The sequence below is a fragment of the Ovis canadensis genome, chromosome Y (assembly GCF_042477335.2).
Source record: "Ovis canadensis isolate MfBH-ARS-UI-01 breed Bighorn chromosome Y, ARS-UI_OviCan_v2, whole genome shotgun sequence".
Taxonomy (NCBI): domain Eukaryota; kingdom Metazoa; phylum Chordata; class Mammalia; order Artiodactyla; family Bovidae; genus Ovis; species Ovis canadensis.
The window spans coordinates 2,718,621-2,740,810 of NC_091271.1; the positions used below are offsets into that span (position 1 = coordinate 2,718,621).

General features: G+C 42.5%; 1 protein-coding gene across 1 annotated transcript; it reads left to right on the plus strand.

The window, feature by feature from the left end:
* Window positions 1–4,446: 4,446 nt before the first annotated feature.
* Window positions 4,447–21,552, plus strand: LOC138431262 (odorant-binding protein-like). The gene is made up of 6 exons (XM_069573388.1): window positions 4,447–4,632; window positions 5,106–5,245; window positions 6,137–6,207; window positions 9,492–9,602; window positions 10,610–10,708; window positions 21,263–21,552. The coding sequence occupies exons 1-6, from the start codon at window positions 4,447–4,449 to the stop codon at window positions 21,550–21,552; spliced, it is 897 nt and encodes a 298-aa protein (XP_069429489.1).
* The last annotated feature ends 638 nt before the right edge of the window (window positions 21,553–22,190 follow it).

The following is a 22,190-nucleotide window of genomic DNA, read 5'->3' on the forward strand; positions in this document are numbered from 1 at the left end:
TCATCTGTTGGCTGCTATTAGTATGTATCTGTTTGCTTTCACAGGAAGACAGCTCACTGGATGATTTCCTGGGTCTATCTGTTTTCTGCTGAATCCTGAGGCTTAGTCTCTTACTGGCACTGAATCTGTATTTACTGAATTCATGCCAAAGCATGGGCAGGAGGACTATACAGAATATGCATTCTTTATGAGCACATGTAGGTAACTGTTTACAACACATTGTACTGAACTTATTCTCTAGCCTGTTCCCGTCTGATACAAGCGAAATCGAGACATTCTGTGGACAACGAAATTGCAGTTTCTATACAAAGATCTTAATAACAACACACTTTTATCAAGAGCAATGTCAACAGACTGACCGACTGAAATGCCCAGGACAGAAGTAATATGTGCCATTCAGCCAGACTAACATGTGTGATGAAAAGAAAACAGATACTGATTAATAAATACCAGTACGGGAACATAAATACAAAGGTGCATAGTGCTGAGACACATTGGACCTTTCTCTATGGGACCAGTCCTCTCTGATATCTGTAGGAAATTTGGTCTTGTCCATGTCAACTTGCAATCCTAAAAGTTTCCCCAAGTATTAGGAAGGTCATTGATAGATGACTTTTGCTTCTTCGCACGTCTCTCTGTTTTTCTCTCCAGCTGGAGAGCTTTGAGAGATTTTCAATATCAAATGCAAGCTCAAAGAAAGCGGTGAAGATTTATAGCACGAAAACTTGAGATTAAGTACAGATGTTATATCCTCTACTCACATTGAGTGTTATCTGTCATTTGCCTGGGCTGTGCGCACATCAAAGTGTTTCCCTGACATTTAGTGGGAAAATGGTCAGTCTTTCCTGAGTCAGACTAAGAGGGCACCTTTGGGAGCTATGCTGAAATTGTACAACTTGGGTAACTATTTACAGGAATGCCTACTCTGGGTCACTCTGCTTCTAGGTGGGGACTCCCATGAGAACAATATGTGTGTGTGTTTTCCTTCTGTCTTTGTACATTCCTGTTCATCTCAATGAATCCTGACAATTTCCCCTGACATCACAGTTCTCAGCACAAATAGTGGCAGAGTCAGGGCGTTGGGTGACTTCTAGGCACACCTTGGCCAGTGCCCCCTGGCCTTCTAGAGCCTTCTTCCTGTCCACTGGATAGTGCTGAATACAACCCTTTCTACCATATGCCCATGCATCTAATAACCCTTGGACAATGGCTCTGGATTCCAGTCCTGACACATCCTTCTGTCTTTGTTTTGACTAAGAAATGCCCCTTTTATATATATACACACGGTGGCCTACAGTTGCCCATCACGAGCCAAAATCCCCAAAGAAACACCCTGACTTATTCATTCACAAGCTCTAGCAATGGGGACTCAACCAACACCCAAGTGCAAAGGCCATGATGATGTTAAAGTTACTCATTAGTAGACGAAGACTGGTTAAAAAAGAACAGAGGATGATAAAGTGGGGAAGGAGAAAGAGTAAGGGAGTGTGGGGCTGTGACAATGGATGGAGAACCATGTTCTGTAGAAGTCTACAGGTTGCTATGAGGACTGAGGCTTCATTCTGGGTCAGAGCAGCAGGGTAACTCAGGTGATTCAGGATTTCTCAGCCTCTCTGTGATGGACGTGAGATGGGACAATTCTCTGTCAGGGCTGTCCTGCTTTTCGTAGGCTGTTTAGCATCCTGTTCCATTTCTAACAACCAGATGGAAGGTGTCATCACCCACCTCTCCCACTGCCGCAACCGTACATGACAAGTGTCTCTCCTGGGTGTGGGGGCTCATGCTCCATCTGAACCAGCAGCAACAATAACCTTCTCTGGGGTCACTGAGCATTTACTCAATTGAGAGGCACCATGTAGGGAAACTGGAAAATTCTGAAACAGATGGGCATACCAGACCATCTGACCTGCCTCTTGAGAAACCTATATGCAGGTCAGGAAGCAACAGTTAGAAATGGACATGGAACAACAGACTGGTTCCAAATAGGAAAAGGACTACGTCAAGGCTGTGTATTGTCACCCTGCTTATTTAACTTCTATGTGGAGTACATCATGAGAAATGTTGGACTAGAGGAAGCACAAGCTGGAATCAAGATTGCTGGGAGAAATATCAATAACCTCAGATATGCAGATGACACCACCGTTATAGCAGAAAGTGAAGAAGAGCTAAAAAGCCTCTTGATGAAAGTGAAAGAGGAGAGCAAAAAAGTTGGCTTAAAGCTCAACATTCAGAAAACGAAGATTATGGCATCGGGTCCCATCACTTCATGGCAAATAGATGGGGAAACAGTGGAAACAGTAGCTGACTTTATTTTTTTGGGGCTCCAAAATCACTGCAGATGGCGACTGCAGCCATGAAATTAAAAGACTCTTACACCTTGGAAAGAAAGTTATGATCAAGCTAGACAGCATATTGAAAAGTAGAGACATTACTTTGCCAACAAAGGCCCATCTAGTCAAGGCTATGGTTTTTCCAATAGTCATGTATGGATATGAAAGTTAAACTATAAAGTAAGCTGATCGCCAAAGAATTGATGCTTTTGAGCTGTGGTGTTGGAGAAGACTCTTGAGAGTCCCTTGGACAGCAAGGAGATCCAACCAGTCCATCCTAAAGGAAATCAGTACTGAATGTTCATTGGAAGGACTGATGTTGAAGCTGAAACTCCAATACTCTGGCCATCTGATGCAAAGAGCTGACTCATTTGAAAAGACCCTGATGCTGGGAAAGATTGAAGGCAGGAGGAGAAGGGGATGACAGAGGATGAGATGGTTGGATGGCATCACCGACTCAATGGACATGAGTTTGAGTAAACTCTGGGAGTTGGTGATGGACAGGGAGGCCTGGCCTACTGCAGTCCATAGGGTTGCAAAGAGTCAGACATGACTGAGCAACTGAACTAAACTGAGGTAGAGAGTGTCTCCAGGATCAGACCTTAAAAGATGGGCTAGCAGTTCTTTATTTCAACTTACATTCTAAGTACATTGAACCTTGGTCAGGAGTCTATGAGGAAATCTGTGTGCTCTTGGTGACCAAGGTCACAAGTTTCCTTACATTGTGTAAATAGGAGTTGCATAATCTAAGACATAAAAACAGTGATCCCAGAGAAAAAGACAAAATTGATAAACTGGGAAAGAGAGACTTCATAGTTCCAGAAAACTGGAGAATCAGAGGAGACACCAGGAAGATGTACCAAGCATGGTTTATCATTATTTGTTGGGGGATTACAAGATTATTGTTTAAGTAAGGTGATTCCGCTTTATTTATCAGTTTGTTACCTACATTTTTGTCAATATTTATGAAGGAGACTTTGGATTATATGTCCTATGACTTCCTTTAGTTACAAAGAAGCAGAACTGCTAAAACATGTTGCAATAACCTCTTGGAGAAACTGTGTTTAATTCCCCCTTGACTGGCAGTTAGAAAGGTCTTCCTGAGATGGAATGGTCTGAGAACACACTCCCCAGTGACACATGTTGGTAAGAATCTGAAAGGAAAATGTGATGTTAGAGGTGCCTAAGGAAAGACGGAAGGGTGATGATGGATAGATAAGAGGTGTTAGCTGGGATCATACTCCTGTTAAAATGATCTGAATCAGGATGAACCTGGTGGTCCAAGTGTTAAGACTCAACACATCCACTACATGAGGTGATGATTCCACCTGCGGTTGGGGAACTAAGATCCCTGGTTGTGGGGGAAAAAAAAAAATACAAAGTAGAGATTCTTTGGCTATTTAAGTGACCTTGATAGTAACTAGATGTATAGAGTTAGGAAATTTCTTTTTTTACTTTAAATTCTACAAGTACAAGAAATACAGTCTTTCTTTTCCACTTCCTTAGAAACAATTGAGTCAATGAGTAAATGATATATCACAGATTAGATAGATAAAGGATGTCTTGAAGGGGAGAGATGAACAGAATTGCTCACATGCCTTTTTCAGAACGAGGGTAAGGGGCATTTGGATGGAACCTCCTCTTAGCTATAAGGAGGACAGAGCCCACTGTGGAGCAGGAAGAGGCGATAAACACTTTGTTCTGACGTGTTCCTCCCCTCAGAGAAACAAGAGGTTTTCTGAAGGTCTCTTCAGAAGTATTTTTAACTTTGTTAAATCACACACTCAGCTTAGCTTTGGAAAATAAATTTTAGACTATCTCGTAAATGTTGAGGAAACAGCACAGGAGTTGGGATATGTACCTTGGACAGCTTATCCCAGCTTTACCTCAGGATACAAAGGTAAATAAATATTCCTGGCCCTGGAATATCAGAGTGTATTGTGATATCTCACGCCCTCTAAATGACACATGTCCAGATCCTCTTAAGCTTCTCTTAAAGCAATCCTGATGATAAAAAGTAACACAATGATATGACAGCTGATCCCTGCCAAACAGGATACTGAAGATGACTTCTGTGTAACCTTGGGCTTAGGAGGAACAACCATTGGTTCGTGGCATGTCACACCAACATAAGGATCCTATAAAAAGTGGCACAATTCCCATCCTCTCCAACCACTGGGACACACTCAGGCTTGACAGACGTAGGACCACGAGAGACAAGATGAAGGTTCTGTTCCTGACTCTTCTCCTTGGTGTGGTTTGTGCCGCCCAGGAAAAAGAAGTTGAGCAAAATCCCTCAGAGGTACCAGGGATGGTCTAATCTGGGAGGGGGCCTTGGGTGTGTGGATATGTGTGTCTGTCCCTTTTGTGGTTTTGCTATGCGGACCCACGAGCCGATCCTTCTCCCTTCGACTCAATACTGCTCCATTAACTGACTCCAGACCTGCTCCATTTCATCTCTGTATCATCTCTATTGTGTATTAACTGACTCTCATGCATTTTTACTAGTCTTGTAACAGAAAAAAAGAGGATCAGCCAAAAAGCTGTTGATTTTGAGCTCTTGTATTTGACATGAGAACCCAAGCTGTCTCAGAAATGTCTCAATTCCTTCTTTTACTCTGAGTCAGTTTTGCATTATTTCCTAAATCCTGCTTTGTCCAGTCAAGGCAGATAATGTGTGCTGACTTGCACTGGGGATGGGGAACTCATGACTGATGATGCTGGATGAAATAAAAAGACAAGGACTACACTTTCTAAGGGGAAATTTGCTTTCAGCTCTCAGGACAGTGGAGAACAGTGTACATTGGATCCACTGACCCAGAGAAAATCCAGGAGGATGGACCATTCAGGACTTACTTCCATAAAATTGTGTTTGATGATGAAAAGGGCACAGTAGACTTCTACTTTTATGTCAAGTAAGTAAAAATAACCAAGAAGGAAAACACATGCAAAAAAATCAGACACAACTGAGCAACTATCACACACACGCACAAACACACTTTTGAATTTTCATATGGCTAATCTTTCTGAAATCAACTTTATTGAAGTGAGCATGTGGCTTGCTAGGTTGTTTCAGAAGTGTCTGACTCTTTGCAAACCTATGACCTGTAGACCACCAGGCTCCTCTGTCCGTGGGGATTCTCCAGGCAAGAATACTGGAGTGGATTGCCATGCCCTTCTCCTGGGCATCTTGCCAATCCAGGGATTGAACCTGCATGTCTTATGTCTCCTACATTGGCAGGCGGGTTCTTTACCATTCGCACCTCCTGGGAAGCCCATGAGCAATCATTATATGCAGCTTTGTGGAAGGCATAAGGCTTTCCCGGTGGCTCAGATGATGAAGAATTTGCCTGCAATGCAAGAGAACTGAGTTTGATCCTTGGCTCAGGAAGATCCCCTTGAGAAGGAAGTGGCAACCCACTCCAGTATTCTTGCCTGGAGAGTCCCATGGACAGAGGAGCCTGGTGGGCTACCATCCATGGGGTCGCAAAGAGTCAGACGTGACTGAGCAACTAATTCTTTCTTTTGTGGAAGGCATAGTTCAACGTGTTTTGACAGGCGCACATCTTTTTCGAGAACTCCACTGTGCAGACACAAAATTTCTCCATCTCTGCCAAAACTCTCCTTTTCTTCAAAACTAGATATCTATCCACTGAGCCATAAGTTAACAGTGGATCTGCTTATTGACTCCTCTCTTAGAACTTCCGATGACAAGATTACCCTGTGGGGATAAAACAAAGAAAATCCTAAGGATATGTCTACTTTTTTCATTGCTTCGACCACATTGTACATGTTTTGTTTTTCAGGCAGAATGGAAAATGGAAGAATGTGCATGTCACGGGAACAAAGCAAGACGATGGCACTTATAGTGTTGAGTGTAAGTATGACTGCTGCACTGCTCAGAGGACATTTGGGTAGAAATCTTGGCGCAATTGCCTTCAACAACCCCACACACCTGAAGTCTACTCCTACTAACAATTAGAGGGGTGAGCCGGCTCCAGTCCTTAGGATATTCAAGCACTTCGCTTGGTCATGAGACAACGATTCACACAAGGCTTGGAGGTCTCCTCCCAATCAAGAGTGTTAGCTACTGAGAATAACAGGTGTAGACCTGTATTTCATACTGTTCTCAGACAGTTTACAACAGCCTTAGGAATTGATGTCTCAAGGGTCTATCTTGAGTCTTCACATCAGGTCACATTTTTCAAACAATTTTAAACATCTTAATCCATCCAAGGTACAGAGGATGAACTTGAACCCAAGGAAATCATCTTGAGTTCAACCATAAAGGAAACTGTTGGTCAAAGCAGTAGGGATGCTGGCTAAGATTTTTAAGTTCTTTATAATGGCCCAAAAATACCTAAAAAATTCCTAATTTTAAACGTCCTAGTTCAGTTCAGTCGCTCAGTCGTGCCCGACTCTTTGTGACCCCATGAATCACAGCATGCCAGGCCTCCTTGTCCATCACCAACTCCCGGAGTTCACTCAGACTCATGTCCATTGAGTCGGTGATGCCATCCAGCCATCTCAACCTCTGTCGTCTCCTTTTCTTCCTGCCCTCAATCCCTCCCAGCATCAGGGTCTTTTCCAACGAGTCAACTCTCCACATGAGGTGGCCAAAGTATTGGAGTTTCAGCGCAGATGGTAAACGTTCTAAGTGAAGTGAAGTGAAATGAAGTCACTCAGTCATGTCCAACTGTTTGTGACCCCATGGACTGTAGCCTACCAGGCTCCTTAGTCCATGGAATTTTCCAGGCAAGAGTACTGGAGTGGGTTGCCATCCTTCTCCAGGGGATCTTCCCAACCCAGGGATCGAACCCAGGTCTCCCACAATGTAGGCAGACGCTTTACGATCTGAGCCACCAGGGAAGCCCCCAAATGTCCTAAGGGGTACATATTTTACTATGATAAAAGAACCAGCATGTGATAAAAACCCGTGCTTATATGATGACAACCCAGTGCTTATATGGTGAACACAAATCAGTGACATTTATGCCTGAAAAACTTTTCCTGGATGGCTTTTAATATTTGAAAACTTTTACATTATACTTTTATTTTCTTACTCTGATATTATTTTTTGCTTTGGCTAAATCTCAGGGCTTCCACTGTCTTTACTTTTCTCCAGCTTTGCAATCCTTTTTAGCTGCAGTTTTTGCAGTGTGACTAAAGAAGGGAGAAGTAGATTATAACACCTTCTTGTAAGGTCTCTTGGGGACCAGCAAGTGCTACCCCCCAAGTGTGTTTTGGGGGCTGTGAGGTGTACCCACATCAAGCCCCGCTCCTTAGTAATGGCCTTGATGGCGACCTGACGCCCATAAGATAGGTTGGCTCTCACTGTCCCGTCGCCTTCGTTAACGTCACAGCCAATTTAGTGATGCTGCAATGCCCACCTTGCTGAAGCCATGCTCAACCACAGGTGGTCACTGATAATCTCAGGACCTGCATCATCTGACTTCAGTTGTCCCAGGGTGACTCCAGGCTCTAGACTCATGGTGGGCTTGGGCACATTGCATGTAACATCTAGGAGCTCTGAGACTATGAAGCTGCTTCGGTCACTATTTTTTCTGCTTCTCCATCACACTAATAATTTTCAGTGTTTCATTTTTTAATTTTTATTTTTATTTTTACTTTATTTTACTTTACAATACTATATTGGTTTTGCCATACATTGTCATGAATCCACCACGGGTGTACATGCATTCCCAAACTTGAACCCCCCTCCCACCTCCCTCCCCATAACATCTCTCTGGGTCATCACCGTGCACCAGCCCCAAGCATGCATGGCGTTGGCATGTTTCAGGTACAAAGGTGGGTGGTTTTACCTCCTGTCTTTCTTAGGGATTACTATTAGGTGTGATGGAAGCCAGGAGGGACAGAATGGACACAGACAGTTTAGACATAACACACAGTAAGTCAGAGCTGCTTCTTGTTCAGAAACATGGGGCAGAGTGGACGGGCAGGGCAGAGAGGAGGGGCAGCCCTCCAGGTGGGGATGGAGCTCATTGCCTGCACGTCCCAGAAGGTGAATTGTCTTCACACCAACGGACATGTCATATTCCAAGCTGAGAGGCAGAGGAAGCATAATAACTAATATCAAGTGTTCCTAAAGTTGCCTGGCACAGTCTAGGCACTCGAGAACACACTTTTTTTTTTCTTTCATTAACTATTTTAAAAAATTTGATAATTACAATTTTAACTGCATATTATTATTTCAATAGCAGCTCTATAAAACATCTCAAATTGTCCCAAATTTCTTTTTTTTTAAATTTATTTTTAATTGGAGGATAATTGCTTTACAATGTGATGTTCCTTTCTGCTGTACAATGTCAATCAAGTATATGTGTGCATACATCCTTCCCCCTTTGAGCCTCCCTTCCCTTCCCCCGTCCCAGCCCTCAAGGTGATCACAGAGCACCAAGCTCAGCTCCCTGTGCTATCCAGTAGCTGCCCACTAGCTGTCTGTTTTACACATGTGGCACCCCACTCCAGTACTCTTGCCTGGAAAATCCCATGGACAGAGGAGCCTGGAAGGCTGCAGTCCATGGGGTCACTGAGGGTCGGACACGACTGAGCGACTTCACTTTCACTTTCATGCATTGGAGAAGAAAATGGCAACCCACTCCAGTGTTCTTGGCTGGAGAACCCCAGGGACGGGGGAGCCTGGTGGGCTGCTGTCCATGGGGTCGCACAGAGTCGGACACGACTGAAGCGACTTAGCAGCAGCAGCAGCAGTATATATACATGTCAATGCTACGCTCTGAAATGGTAAGTTGATTTTGGCCCTAAACAAAAATCAGTTCCATGGTTGGAATAACAGAAATAAAAATAATTTTGGATCTTGGATTTGACAATACATGCCTTTTTTTTTTTTTTTTTTTTTTTAACTGTTGGGTTCCTTAGAGCACTTGTCGTAGAAGACAGCTGAGTAAGAGGGCAAAGAGGGACTGGTTAGTTGTGTGAGAAGGTGGGGCTAAGGAAAAGTCTTGACTGTTCTTGCCCTCCTTGCTGCCATAGCAGCTGCAGGATTCAGCCCACCCATGGAGTGAAACACACATCAGTACAGGATGTACTATTGCTACGACTCTCAATTCACCGTGATGAATCTAACTGAAAATAGATGAAGGTGGAGTCTTATATATATGCGTATTCTCTCTCTCACAGATGAGGGTCAAAACGAATTTAAAGTTCTCTCCGTGTCGAAAACGCATCTGGTAGCACATAACTTCAACGTGGATAAACAAGGCAAGGAGACAGAATTGACCGGACTATTTGGTATGCGTGACATCCTCCTATGTACATCACCACTGTCATGTAGAACTTCCATCGTCAGTGCTCTTATCCATCAAATCATTCAGTGGTGATGATATCTATTATGCAGCCCACAGAACCTAGATCTTTCTGTTCATGGAGACAAGGACCCTGGAACAAAATCTACCAAGAAAGAGGAGCTCAGAGGGGTTGAGGAGATCATATCATCAGACATTTCTAAATAATTCCCATTTGCTGAAATGAAAAATAACAAATGAGTTTCAGTGCACATAGTTTTTTGTTTAAATTTTTCATTGAAGGAAAATTGTTGTGTTGGTTTCTAGTTTTTTTTTTTTAAATCACACTTTAATTTCAAGATATGGCTATAAGGAAACTATTCTCATTTGTTGAGTTTATACCAGTTTCTCAATTGACTCTAAGACTTGGAACAGAAACTTTTACTTTTAATCTTTCTCCTGTGCAATTTTTCAAATGCACTGCTATTGTGAACACTGACATAAGCCCAAATATCTACACAGGAGCACTGAGAGGAGTGTACACCATTGGAACAACATATGTCTAGTTAAGGAAAGGTTCTGAGCAGAATAGTGGGTTAATTAAAGGATAAATCATCTCCCATTTTCATGTGTGATGAGATGACTGCATGTCTATCAAGGGAGAACTCTGCTTTTTATTTGAGTCAGAACAAGACCTCAGTGGCAGGTATAGTTACTCGGAAGGTGGTCAGCAAGAAGGTCAGTTCCATACTGCGATGGATGAAGCCCCCAAATCCCTGAAACTCCTGTGAGTCTTTGGGGTACTCCTGCTGAAGCTGGGGTAGGGGTCTAGTTACAGAGTTGGGTGGGGATTAGTTCTTAAGACAGACAGAAGACATCTGAGTCATGAGATGGTAACTGCTTGAGGCTTAATTTATATCAGGTGAAGATCTGACTTGGACACTCCACTTCTTGTTCTGCATTCAGAATGGGTTCTGAGGGGCAAAATTCTGCTTTCTATGTGGTGTTTTTCAGTTAAATTCAATGTTGAAGATGAAGACGAAGACTTGGAGAAATTCAGGACCGAAGACCAAGGAAGTGACAGGAAATATGTTGTGACTTTCGCCGAAAATGGTAATGGAATTCTATTTTTTCCTAACTCTATCGTTCACCTTATATGCAAATATACTATCAGGAAACAAATCAATTTATTTGATATCTATTTCTCCATAAATATCATTTTATATAATCTGTTACTTAAAAAAAAAAAAAGTCTTGGACATCCTGTGGAGTGGTACTAATTGGTGGATCTTTCTTTCCTGTCCATTTGATTTTCCCCCAGAAGACCATCTTCATTCTGAGTGACAAGGTCTGAACAAACATCCGTGTAAGTGAAAATAGTCTTTTACTAATACTGTTCCATTAAATAAATCAATAAGGACACATGGTGATTTCATATCTGCCAAATTTGTAGATAACAATAATTTTTGGCCCCACAGCTTACATTTGATCAGTAGAGAAATATCTCTGTCACAGCAGGTAATTCCTCTTCTCTCGAGCCATATTAAATTGCCATTTGGGTGGTTGATTCATCCTGAGCAGCTTTGATGAGAAAGCCTTATCCTGCAGGAATATTGCAGACCAGAGTCATCAGGGAGAAGCAGGAATGATCACAAGTTGGTGGAAGCTTAACTAGTTTTCCCCTCAATCCTGACTTCGTGGTTGGCCACATACATCCATCCTCTAAGAGAAACATGATTGAAGGTTGCTCATGTTGACTACAAGACAAGTGTTCAGTCTCGTATAATTCTGACAGAAGTAGAGGTCTTCCAATCACACTGTCTGAAACATGCGTTGGAATTATATTCCCCTTCGCAAGATGATTTTCTTAAAGTGAGATTTTTAAACGTTCTAGACTAAGACAGCCTCAGGAAATGACACACATCTAGGGTAAAGTGTGGCTTTTAATTTTCTCTTGAGAAAGAAAAAAATAAAAAAATAAGAAAGACAAAAGCAAAGAGAAACACTAGCTTCCAGGCAAATATGATAACAAAGATGTCTGGTACATATATTCAATGGAATATTACTCAAGTCATGAAAAAGAATTAAATACTGTCGTTTGTAGCCACACAGATGGACCTAGATATGGTCAAACTGAGTGAACTCAGAAAGGGAAAGACAAATATCACATGACGTCACACATATGTGGAATCTAAAATATGACGTGTGAAAATCACTGTCATGTCTGAGTCTTTTTGACCACATGGACTGTAGTCCATGAAATTCTCCAGGCCAGAATCCTGGAGTGGGTAGATTTTCCCTTCTCCAGGGGATCTTCCTAACCCAGGGGTCAAACCTAGGTCTCCCACATTGCAGGAGGATTCTTTATCAGCTGAGCCACAAGGGGAGCCCAAGAATTCTAGACTGGGTAGCCTATCCCTTCTCCAGGGGATCTTCCCAAACTTAGGAATCGAACTGGGGTCTCCTGCATTGCAGGCAGACTCTTTACTATCTGAGCTGTCAGGGAAACCCAAAATACGACATGGAGGAACTTATTTAAAAAACAGAAACAGGGTCACAGAGTCAAATAACAGACTTGTGGTTTCCAACGAAGAAAGGCTGGAGAAGAGATGGAATGAGTACTTGGAGTTAGAAGGTGCAGGCTACTATATACAAGATGGGTAGATGAAACAGTCCTAAAGTATAGCACAGGGAACTATATGCAATCCTCTTGAAAAACCTACATGAGAAAAGAATCTGAAAAAGAATAGATATATGTATGTATGTATGTATATATGTATAAACTCACCACTTAACACATGAAACTAATGCACAATAGTTAATCAGTATACTTCAATATAAATTCAATTTTTGAAATTTATTTCTTCAAGACCCTAAAGACAAAACTTGGAGAGTTAGAGGAATGCACTCTAATCACAGAACCTGAATGTGCATTCTGAAACCATTCTTCCTATAAAGGATCATATAGATAAAAGGTCACCTCATATGTACATCCTGGGGAAAATTCCACATGGACCCCCACCTACATCAGAGATGTGGAGTAGTGAGGTCCACCAGGATTCTGACATTGGATCAGCTACCAGCTTCTGTACCCTGGACAACCTACTGCCTGAGGCTCACCCCATCAGCCTTCACACAGTCAACTCTACTAAAGTGTTCAGTCCAGTTCAGTTCAGTTCAGGCACTCAGTTGTGTCCACTCTTTGCAGACACAGAGTGTCCATGAACTGCAGCTCCCTGTCCATCACCAACTCCTGGAGTTTACTCAAACTCATGTCCATCGAGTTGGTGATGCCATCCAACCATCTCATCTTCTATTGTCCCCTTCTCCTCCCGCCTTCAATCTTTCCCAGCATCAGGGTCTTTTCCAGTGAGTCAGTTCTTTACATCAGGTGACCAAAGGATTGGAGTTTCAGCTTCAGCATCAGTCCTTCCAATGAATATTCAGGACTGATCTCCTTTAGGATGGACTGGTTGGGTCTCCTTGCAGTCCAAGGAACTCTCAAGAGCCTTCTCCAACACCACAGTTCAAAAGCATCAGTTCTTCAGTGCTCAGCTTTCTTTATCAACTAAACATTTGGCCTGTTTTATTCACCTACAGAAATAGTCATGGAGACCAGACACGTCTTCATTTCCATGGAATCAAGATCAACATGAAGATGACTTCTCTGGTTCCTGATTAACATTATCCTTCTGTCTTCACACTCACACTCCCTTTCTTTTCTCATTTCTCCTGGTCACTAATCACTTCCTGTCTGGTGGTGTTTGATTTCTGAGGGTTTAAATAAATTGGTTCAATTTATAGTCAAGTTACGTGTGTTTGTACCAAAAGTCCCCATTTTCAAACACCCAAAAATGCACATTAAATTTAACTATCCAGAAACATATGCCTTTAATAGAATAGGTGTTCCACCAGAGGCAATTCTGAGGAGGAGTATACAGAGATTCCTAGAGGCGTCCAGGGGAGAGGGGAAAAAAGAACAAGGGATAGGGACAGGGTTATGGATCATCTTAACTGCAGTGGGAAGGGGTAATCTGGTCAAGAAAGATGTCAAGAAAACATCGTATTCATTATATGGAAGGGAACTGTGTTCCAGTCTCTGATCTTCATAGAGAGAAAGTATAAGATGCCATGGGCCACAACGTAAGAGAAACGTATATCCTGACAACACCAACACTTCTGCAGTTGAGCTGAAGATACTTCTTAACGACTTGGATCCCTAGGAATCAAAGCTAGGTGCAAATCACGTGCACCTAGGTCAATTCATAGTATCATGAAGTCAGTGCAGTGCTTGGAGGAACAAGATGATTAACAGCTCAGGCAGGAAGCGGTCACTGTTTACAACATCTAAAGGTGTACTTTGGCCACCTCATGCAGAGAGTTGAGTCATTGGAAAAGACTCTGATGCTGGGAGGGATCGGGGGCAGGAAGAGAAGGGGACGACAGAGGATGAGATGGCTGGATGGCATCACTGACTCGACGGACGTGAGTCTGGGTGAACTCTGCGAGTTGGTGATGGACAGGGAGGCCTGGCCTGCTGTGATTCATGGGGTTGCAAAGAGTTGGACACGACTGAGCGACTGAACTGAACTGAACTGAAAGATGTTTCTTCTAGCCTCTTATGCTTCAAAGAGCAGTAGGTGTTAGTAGTTGGAAGGAGAGGCCATTCCCACTCTCGTGGGGAGAGCACACTGATCAGATCTCCTTGTGGTTTACAATCTACAAGATCGAGTACCATTGAGAAATAGAACTTATGGGACTTGCCTGCTGGTCCAATGGTTAAGAATCCACCTGTGGATGCAGGGCACAGGGGTTCGATCCCTGATCCAGAAAGATCCCACATACCAGGGGGAAACTAAGCCAATGGAACACAGCTACTGAGTCTGCACACCTGGAGCCAATGCTCCAAAGAAAAGGTACCACAAAGAGGAGCTTGGTCACTGCAGCTAGAGAGTAGCCCCCATTCCCTGGAGCTAGAGAAGGCCCAGGCAGCATCGAAGACCCAGCACAGCCCAAAATTAATCATTAAATCTTTTTTTTTTAATGATGCAAATGGTGATTGCAGCCATGAAATTAAAAGACTCCTTGGATGGAAAGTCATGACCAAGCTAGACAGCATATTTAAAAGCAGACACATTACTTTGTCAACAAAGCTCCGTCTAGTCAAGGCTATGGTTTTTCCAGTGGTCATGTATGGATGTGAGAGTTGGACTATAAAGAAAGCTGAGTGCTGAAGAATTCATGCTTTTGAACTGTGGTGTTGGAAAAGACTCTTGAGAGTCCCTTGGACTGCAAGGAGATCCAACCAGTCCATCCTAAAGGAGATTGAACCAGTCCATCCTAAAGGAGATCAGTCCTGAGTGTTCATTGGTAGGACTGATGCTGAAGCTGAAACTCCAGTACTTTGGCCACCTGATTAGAAGAGCTGACTCATTTGAAAAGACCCTGGTACTGGGAAAGAGTGAGGGCGAGAGGAGAAGGAGACGGCAGAGGATGAGATGGATGGATGGCATCACCAACTCAATGGAAATGAGTTTGGGTGGACTCCTGGAGTTGGTGATGGGCAGGAAGGCCTCATGTGCTGTGGTTCATGGGGTCACAAAGGGTCAGACACGACAGAGTGACTGAACTGAACTGCCATGTAATATTTCTATGGTGAGTATTTTTACCCATAAAATCAGTATGTGCTGACAATACCCATTATGCAGTCTACAAGGCCTGTCTCTTTATGTTCTCTGAGTCAAATCCTAGAAAATAATCTACCAAGAAAGAGTAGCTCCGGGTGGAGAGCAGAGGCAGAATCAGATCAGCAAACATTTCAAAATAATTCCCACTTGTTGGCATTAAAAAATGAAATTTTACTAGAAGAGATTGTTTTCTTCTTTTTTTTTTTCACATGCCAACAAATTTCAAGCCAAGGTTGAGGCTGTCCTTAACTAGCTCATTTTATATAGTTGTAAAATGCATTCTTACCCTTGGAACAAAAACTTTTATAATGAATCTTCATCCTATTCAGTTATTCAAATGCACTGGTTTTATGAACACTGACATCACCCCAAATACCTACATAGATGCACTGAGAGGTGTGTGTACCACTGGAACGATATATGTCTGTTTCAGAAAAGGTATTGGCTAGAACACTGGGTTAATTGAAGACTAAACCATCTCCCATTATTATGTGAGATGAGGAGACTGTGTATCTGTCAGGGGAAACCCTGTTCCCTATTTATTAGGGTCAGAACAAGACCTGAGTGGCAGGTGCAGACACTAGCAAGTTGGTCAAGGAGCAGGTTGGTTCCATACTCAATCCATGGAGCTCCTGCAAGGTTTGGGCGTCCTGCTCAGGACCCTTGTTTGGTCTAGTTACAGAGTAGCCCTGAAATTAATTGTTAAGACAGCCTACATCTGAGTCATGGGAATTGGTTGCTGTTTGAGGCTTAATTTATAACAAGTGAAGATCTGAATTTCACACTCAGCTTCTTGTTCTGTATTCAGAACTTTCTCTGGGTGCTCGGGGCAAAAATTCTCCTTTCTGCATGGTATTTTTCAGTGAAAGGAAGTGATGTTGAAGATGAAGGCTTGGAGAAGTTCACGGAGTTTGCAAGAAAGAGAGGGATTAAAGAATAAAATATAGTGGATATCAAGAAAAGTGGTAAGGGAATTACACTTTTTCCTAACTACATCATTTATTTAGCATGTAAATATGCCATCAAGATACAGTTGAATTTATTTAAAACTCCTTCCTCCAAGAATAAACTTTTACATAATCCCCAACTTATAAAAACAGAAAAACACTGGAAATATTGGAGCATGCTTGTAAAGAATGAATCTTTTATTTCTTCCCCTAGATAACTGTCCTCCTGGTAAAAAGAAAAAGCCTTCACAATAACTTCAGTGTAAATGAATGTTTGTGTGTTTGTGCTCCGTTGCCTCTGACTTTTTGCCTCCCCACCCTCCACCCCCCCCACCCCCATGAACTGTAGCCTGCCAGTCTCCTCTGAACATGGGATTCTCCAGGCAAGAAAACTGGAGTGAGCTGCCACTCCCTTCTCTAAGGGATCTTCCTCACCCAGGGGTTGAACCTGGGTCTCTGGCATTGCAGGCTATACTGTACAATCAAATATACCAATAAGGACACATGGTGGATTTCATATATGCTAAATTTAGCAGGTAGCATTTTTTTTTTTGTCCCAATAACTTACTTTCTAGTACTAGAGAAATTTCTCTGTCACAGTAGGTAACATCTCTTCTCTCAGTTCAGTTCAGTTCAGTTGCTCAGTCGTGTCCGACCCCATGAATCGCAGCACGCCAGGCCTCCCTGTCCATCACCATCTTCAGGAGTTCACTCAGACTCATGTCCATCGAGTCAGTGATGCCATCCAGCCATCTCATCCTCTATCATCCCCTTCTCCTTCTGCCCCCAATACCTCCCAGCATCAGAGTCTTTTCCAATGACTCAACCCTTCGCATGTGGTGGCCAGAATACTGGAGTTTCAGCTTTAGCATCATTCCTTCCAAAGAAATCCCAGGGCTGGTCTCCTTCAGAATGAATTGGTTGGATATCCTTGCAGTCTGATGGACTCTCAAGAGTCTTCTCCAACACCACAGTTCAAAAGCATCAATTCCTGGAGAGATGTTATGGGGAGGGAGGTGGGAGGGGGGTTCATGTTTGGGAACGCATGTACACCCATGGTGGATTCATGTCAATGTATGGCAAAACCAATACAGTATTGTAAAGTAAAATAAAGTAAAAATTAAAATTAAAATAAATAAAAAAAAGAAAAGAAACCAAGAAAACAAAAGCATCAGTTCTTCGGCGCTCAGCCTTCTTCACAGTCCAGCTCTCACATCCATACACAACCACAGGAAAAACCATAGCCTTGACTAGACGGACTTTTGTTGGCAAAATAATGTCTCTGCTTTTAAATATGTTATCTAGGTTGGTCAAAACTTTTCTTCCAAGGAGTAAGCGTCTTTTAATTTCATGGCTGCAATCACCATCTGCTGTGATGTTGGAGCCCCCAAAAATAGTCTGACACTGTTTCTACTGTTTCCCTATCTATTTCCCATGAAGTGATGTGACCGGATGCCACGATCTTCGTTTTCTGAATGTTGACCTTTAAGCCAAGTTTTTCACTCTCCTCTTTCACTTTCATGAAGAGGCTATTTAGTTCCTCTTCAGTTTCTGCCATAAGGGTGGTGTCATCTGCATATCTGAGGTTATTGATATTTCTCCTGGCAATCTTGATTCCAGCTTCTGTTTCTTCCAGTCCAGCGTTTCACATGATGTACTCTGCATATAAGTTAAATAAGCAGGGTGACAATATACAGCCTTGGCATACTCCTTTTCCTATTTGGAACCAGTCTGTTGTTCCATGTCCAGTTCTAACTGTTGCTTCCTGACCTGCATACAGATTTCTCAAGAGGCAGGTCAGGTGGTCTGGTATTCCCATCTCTTTCAGAATTTTCACAGTTTATTGTGATCCACACAGTCAAGGGCTTTGGCATAGTCAATAAAGCAGAAATAGATGTTTTTCCGGAACTCTCTTCTTTTTCCATGATCCAGCGGATGTTGGCAATTTGACCTCTAGTTCCTCTGCCTTTTCTAAAACCAGCTTGAACATCAGGGAGTTCACAGTTCACGTACTGCTGAAGACTGGCTTGGAGAATTTTGACCATTGCTTTACTAGCATGTGAGATGAGTGCAATTGTGTGGTAGTTTGAGCATTCTTTGGCATTGCCTTTCTTTGGGATTGGAATGAACACTGACTTTTCCAGTGCTGTGGCCACTGCTGAGTTTTCCAAATTTGCTGGCATATTGAGTGCAGCACTTTCGCAGCATCATCTTTCAGGATTTGAAATAGCTCAACTGGAATTCCATCACCTCCACTAGCTTTGTTCGTAGTGATGCTTTCTAAGGCCTACTTGACTTCACATTCCAAGATGTCTGGCTCTAGATGAGTGATCACACCATCGTGATTATCTGGGTAGTGAAGATCTTTTTTGTACAATACTTCCGTGTATTCTTGCCACCTCTTCTTAATATCTTCTGCTTCTCTTAGGCCCATACCATTTCTTCCTTTATTGAGCCCATCTTTGCATGAAATGTTCCCTTGGTATCTCTAATTCTCTTGAAGTGATCTCTAGTCTTTCCCATTCTGTTGTTTCCCTCTATTTCTTTGCATTGATTGCTGAAGAAGGCTTTCTTATCTCTCCTTGCTATTCTTTGGAACTCTGCATTCAGATGCTTATATCTTTCCCTTTCTTCTTTGCTTTTTGCTTCTCTTCTTTTCACAGCTATTTGTAAGGCCTCCCCAGACGGGCCTTTTGCTTTTTTACATTTCTTTTCCATGGGGATGGTCTTGATCCCTATCCTCTGTACCATGTCACGAACCTCATTCCATAGTTCATCAGGCACTCTATCTATCAGATCTAGGCCCTTAAATCTATTTCTCACTTCCACTGTATAATCATAAGGGATTTGATTTAGGTCATGCCTGAATGGTCTAGCGGTTTTCCCTACTTTCTTCAATTTAAGTCTGAATTTGGTAATAAGGAGTTTATGATGTGAGCCACAGTCAGCTTCTACTCTTGTTTTTGTTGACTGTATAGAGCTTCTTCATCTTTGGCTGCAAAAAATATAATCAATCTGATTTCGGTGTTGACCATCTGGTGATGTCCATGTGTAGAGTCTTCTCTTGTGTTGTTGGAAGAGGGTATTTGATATGACCAGTGCATTTTCTTGGCAAAACTCTATTAGTAATTGCCCTGCTTCATTCTGAATTCCAAGGCCAAATTTGCCGGTTACTCCACGTGTTTCTTGACTTCCTACTTTTGCATTCCAGTCCCCTATAATGAAAAGGACATCTTTTTTGGGTGTTAGTTCTAAAAGGTCTTGCAGGTCTGCATAGAACCATTCAACTTCAGCTTCTTCAGCGTTACTGGTTGGGGCATCGACTTGGATTACCGTGATATTGAATGGTTTGCCTTGGAGACAAACAGAGATCATTCTGTCAGTTTTGAGATTGCATCCAAGTACTGTATTTTGGACTCTTTGGTTGACTATGATGGCTACTCCATTTCTTCTGAGGGATTCCTGCCCGCAGTAGTAGATATAATGGTCATCTGAGTTAAATTCACCCATTCCAGTACATTTTAGTTTGCTGATTCCTAGAATGTCGACGTTCACTCTTGCCATCTCTTGTTTGACCTCTTCCAATTTGCCTTGATTCATGGACCTGACCTTCCATATGCTAAATTTAGCAGGTAGCATTGTTTTTTTGTCCCAATAACTTACTTTCTAGCACTAGAGAAATTTCTCTGTCACAGTAGGTAACATCTCTTCTATTGAGTCATATTAAGTAGCCAGTTGGTGGCTGATAAATACTGAGTAGGTTCGGTGAGAAAACCTTAGCCTGCAGGAATCGTGCAGACCAGAGTCATCAGAGAGAAGCAGGAATCCCCACAAGTTGGTGGAAACTTGCCTTCCCATCAGTCCTGACCTCACAGTTGTCCACACACATCCCTCCTCCAGGAGAACTGGGATGAAAGAGAACTCACGTTTTCTTCAAATCCACTATTTAATCTCACATAATTCTGACAGGACCAGTAAAGGCCTTTACCGTATGGTCTGAAACATGCGTTTATATTTCCCCTCAGTAGGAGATTTTGTCTTAGTGCAATCTTTAAACTTTCTAAGCTATAAAGCAGCTTCAGAAAATGACACTGATCTAAGCTAAAGTGCAGCTTTTATTTTTCTGTTGAGATAAATGGGAGAAATAAAGCAAATAAAAACACCATCTTCCAGGTGTATATGGTAAAAAGAAAAGCTGTAATACATAGGTACAACAGAATACTCTTCAACCATAAAAAAGAATAAAATAGTACTCCTTGTAACAATGTGGATGAACCTAGAGATGATCATACTAAGTGCCTGAATATTGAATGTAATTTGCTGTTGTATCCGACTCTTTGCGACCCCATAGACTGGAACCCACCAGGCTCCTCTGTCCATAAGATTCTCCAGGCAAGAATACTTGAGTGCGTTGCCATTTCCTTCTCCAAGAGACCTTCATGAACCAGAGATCAAACCCAGGTCACCCACATTTCAGACAGATTCTTTACTGTCTGAATCCCATGCTAAGTAATGTAAGTCAGAGAGAGAAAGATAACTAGCATATGATATCATTTATGTGCAGAGTCTAAAATACAACACAAATGAATTTATCTGCAAAACACAGACTCACAGACATAGACCACATGCTTGTGGTTGCTAAGTGGCAGCGAGAGAAGGATTGGGAGTTTCAGATTCACAGAGAGATTAAAACTATTGCATACAGGATGGATAGACAAAAAGGGCCTACTGTAGAGCACAGGGAAGTGTATTCATTGTCCTGGGATAAACCATAATGGAAAACAATGCAAAAGAATATATACATGTGTATATACACATATACACGTGTGTGTGAATAACTTTCCTGTAGAGCAGAAAGTAAAACAGTATTGTTAATCAACTATAATCCAACATAAAATAAAAAAAAATGATTCTTGAAGCCCCCAAAGACAAAACTTGTGGAATCAGAGGTGCTTACTCCAGTCACAGAGTCTGTAAACCATCTTAATTTGAACATTACCCATGAACGTGCATTCTGTAATCATTACTCCTAGATTGCATCCAGTACATAAAAGGCCCCACCTTATGCACATGCTGGGAAAAATTCCACAGGGACTCCAACATCACAGAGATGTGGAGTACTGAGGTCCACCGGGATTCTGACATTGGATCAGCTACCCGCTCCTGTACCCTGGACAGCCTGCTGCCTGAGGCTCACCCTGTCAGCCATCACATGGTTGACTCTAGTAAACCTTTGGTTCTGTTCTACTCACCTACAGAAAGAGTCCCTGAGACCAGACCCATCCTCGTCTCCATGGAATCAAGATCAACAACACGAAGATGACTTTCCTGGTTCCTGAGTAACACGATCCTTCACTCTTCACACTCACACTCCCTCTCCCATCTCCTCTCTACTGGTCAGTTAATCATGTCCTGCTCAACGGTATTTGATTTCTGAGGGTTTAAATAAACTGATTTAATATCATCCCTGCACATGTGTGTCTGTGCAAAAGTCACTTGATCTAAAACACACAAATATAGGCATTAAATTTTACTATCCAGAAACATATGCCTTTAAGAGGATAGATGGGTTTCCCTGGTAGCTCAGTCGGTACAGAATCTGCCTGCAGTGCAGGAGATGTGGGTTCAATCCCTGGGTTGGGAAGTTCCCCTGGAGAAGGGAATGGCAACCCACTCCAGTATTCTTGCCTGGAGAATCCCATGGACACAGGACTGTGATGGGATATAGTCCACGGGGTTGCAAAGAGTCAGACATGACTGAACAACTAACACTTTCACTTTCAGGAGAGATATTCATCAGAGACAATATTCATCTGCAGGATTAATTAGAGATGTCCTAGAGGTGTCCGTGGGAGAAGGAGAAAAGGAAGTAATCCATCATTGGACAGGGGACAGGATTATGGATGCTCTTGCTCTAGTGAGAGGGGCAGTCGGGTGAAGAGAGATGTTCCCAGAAAGCGT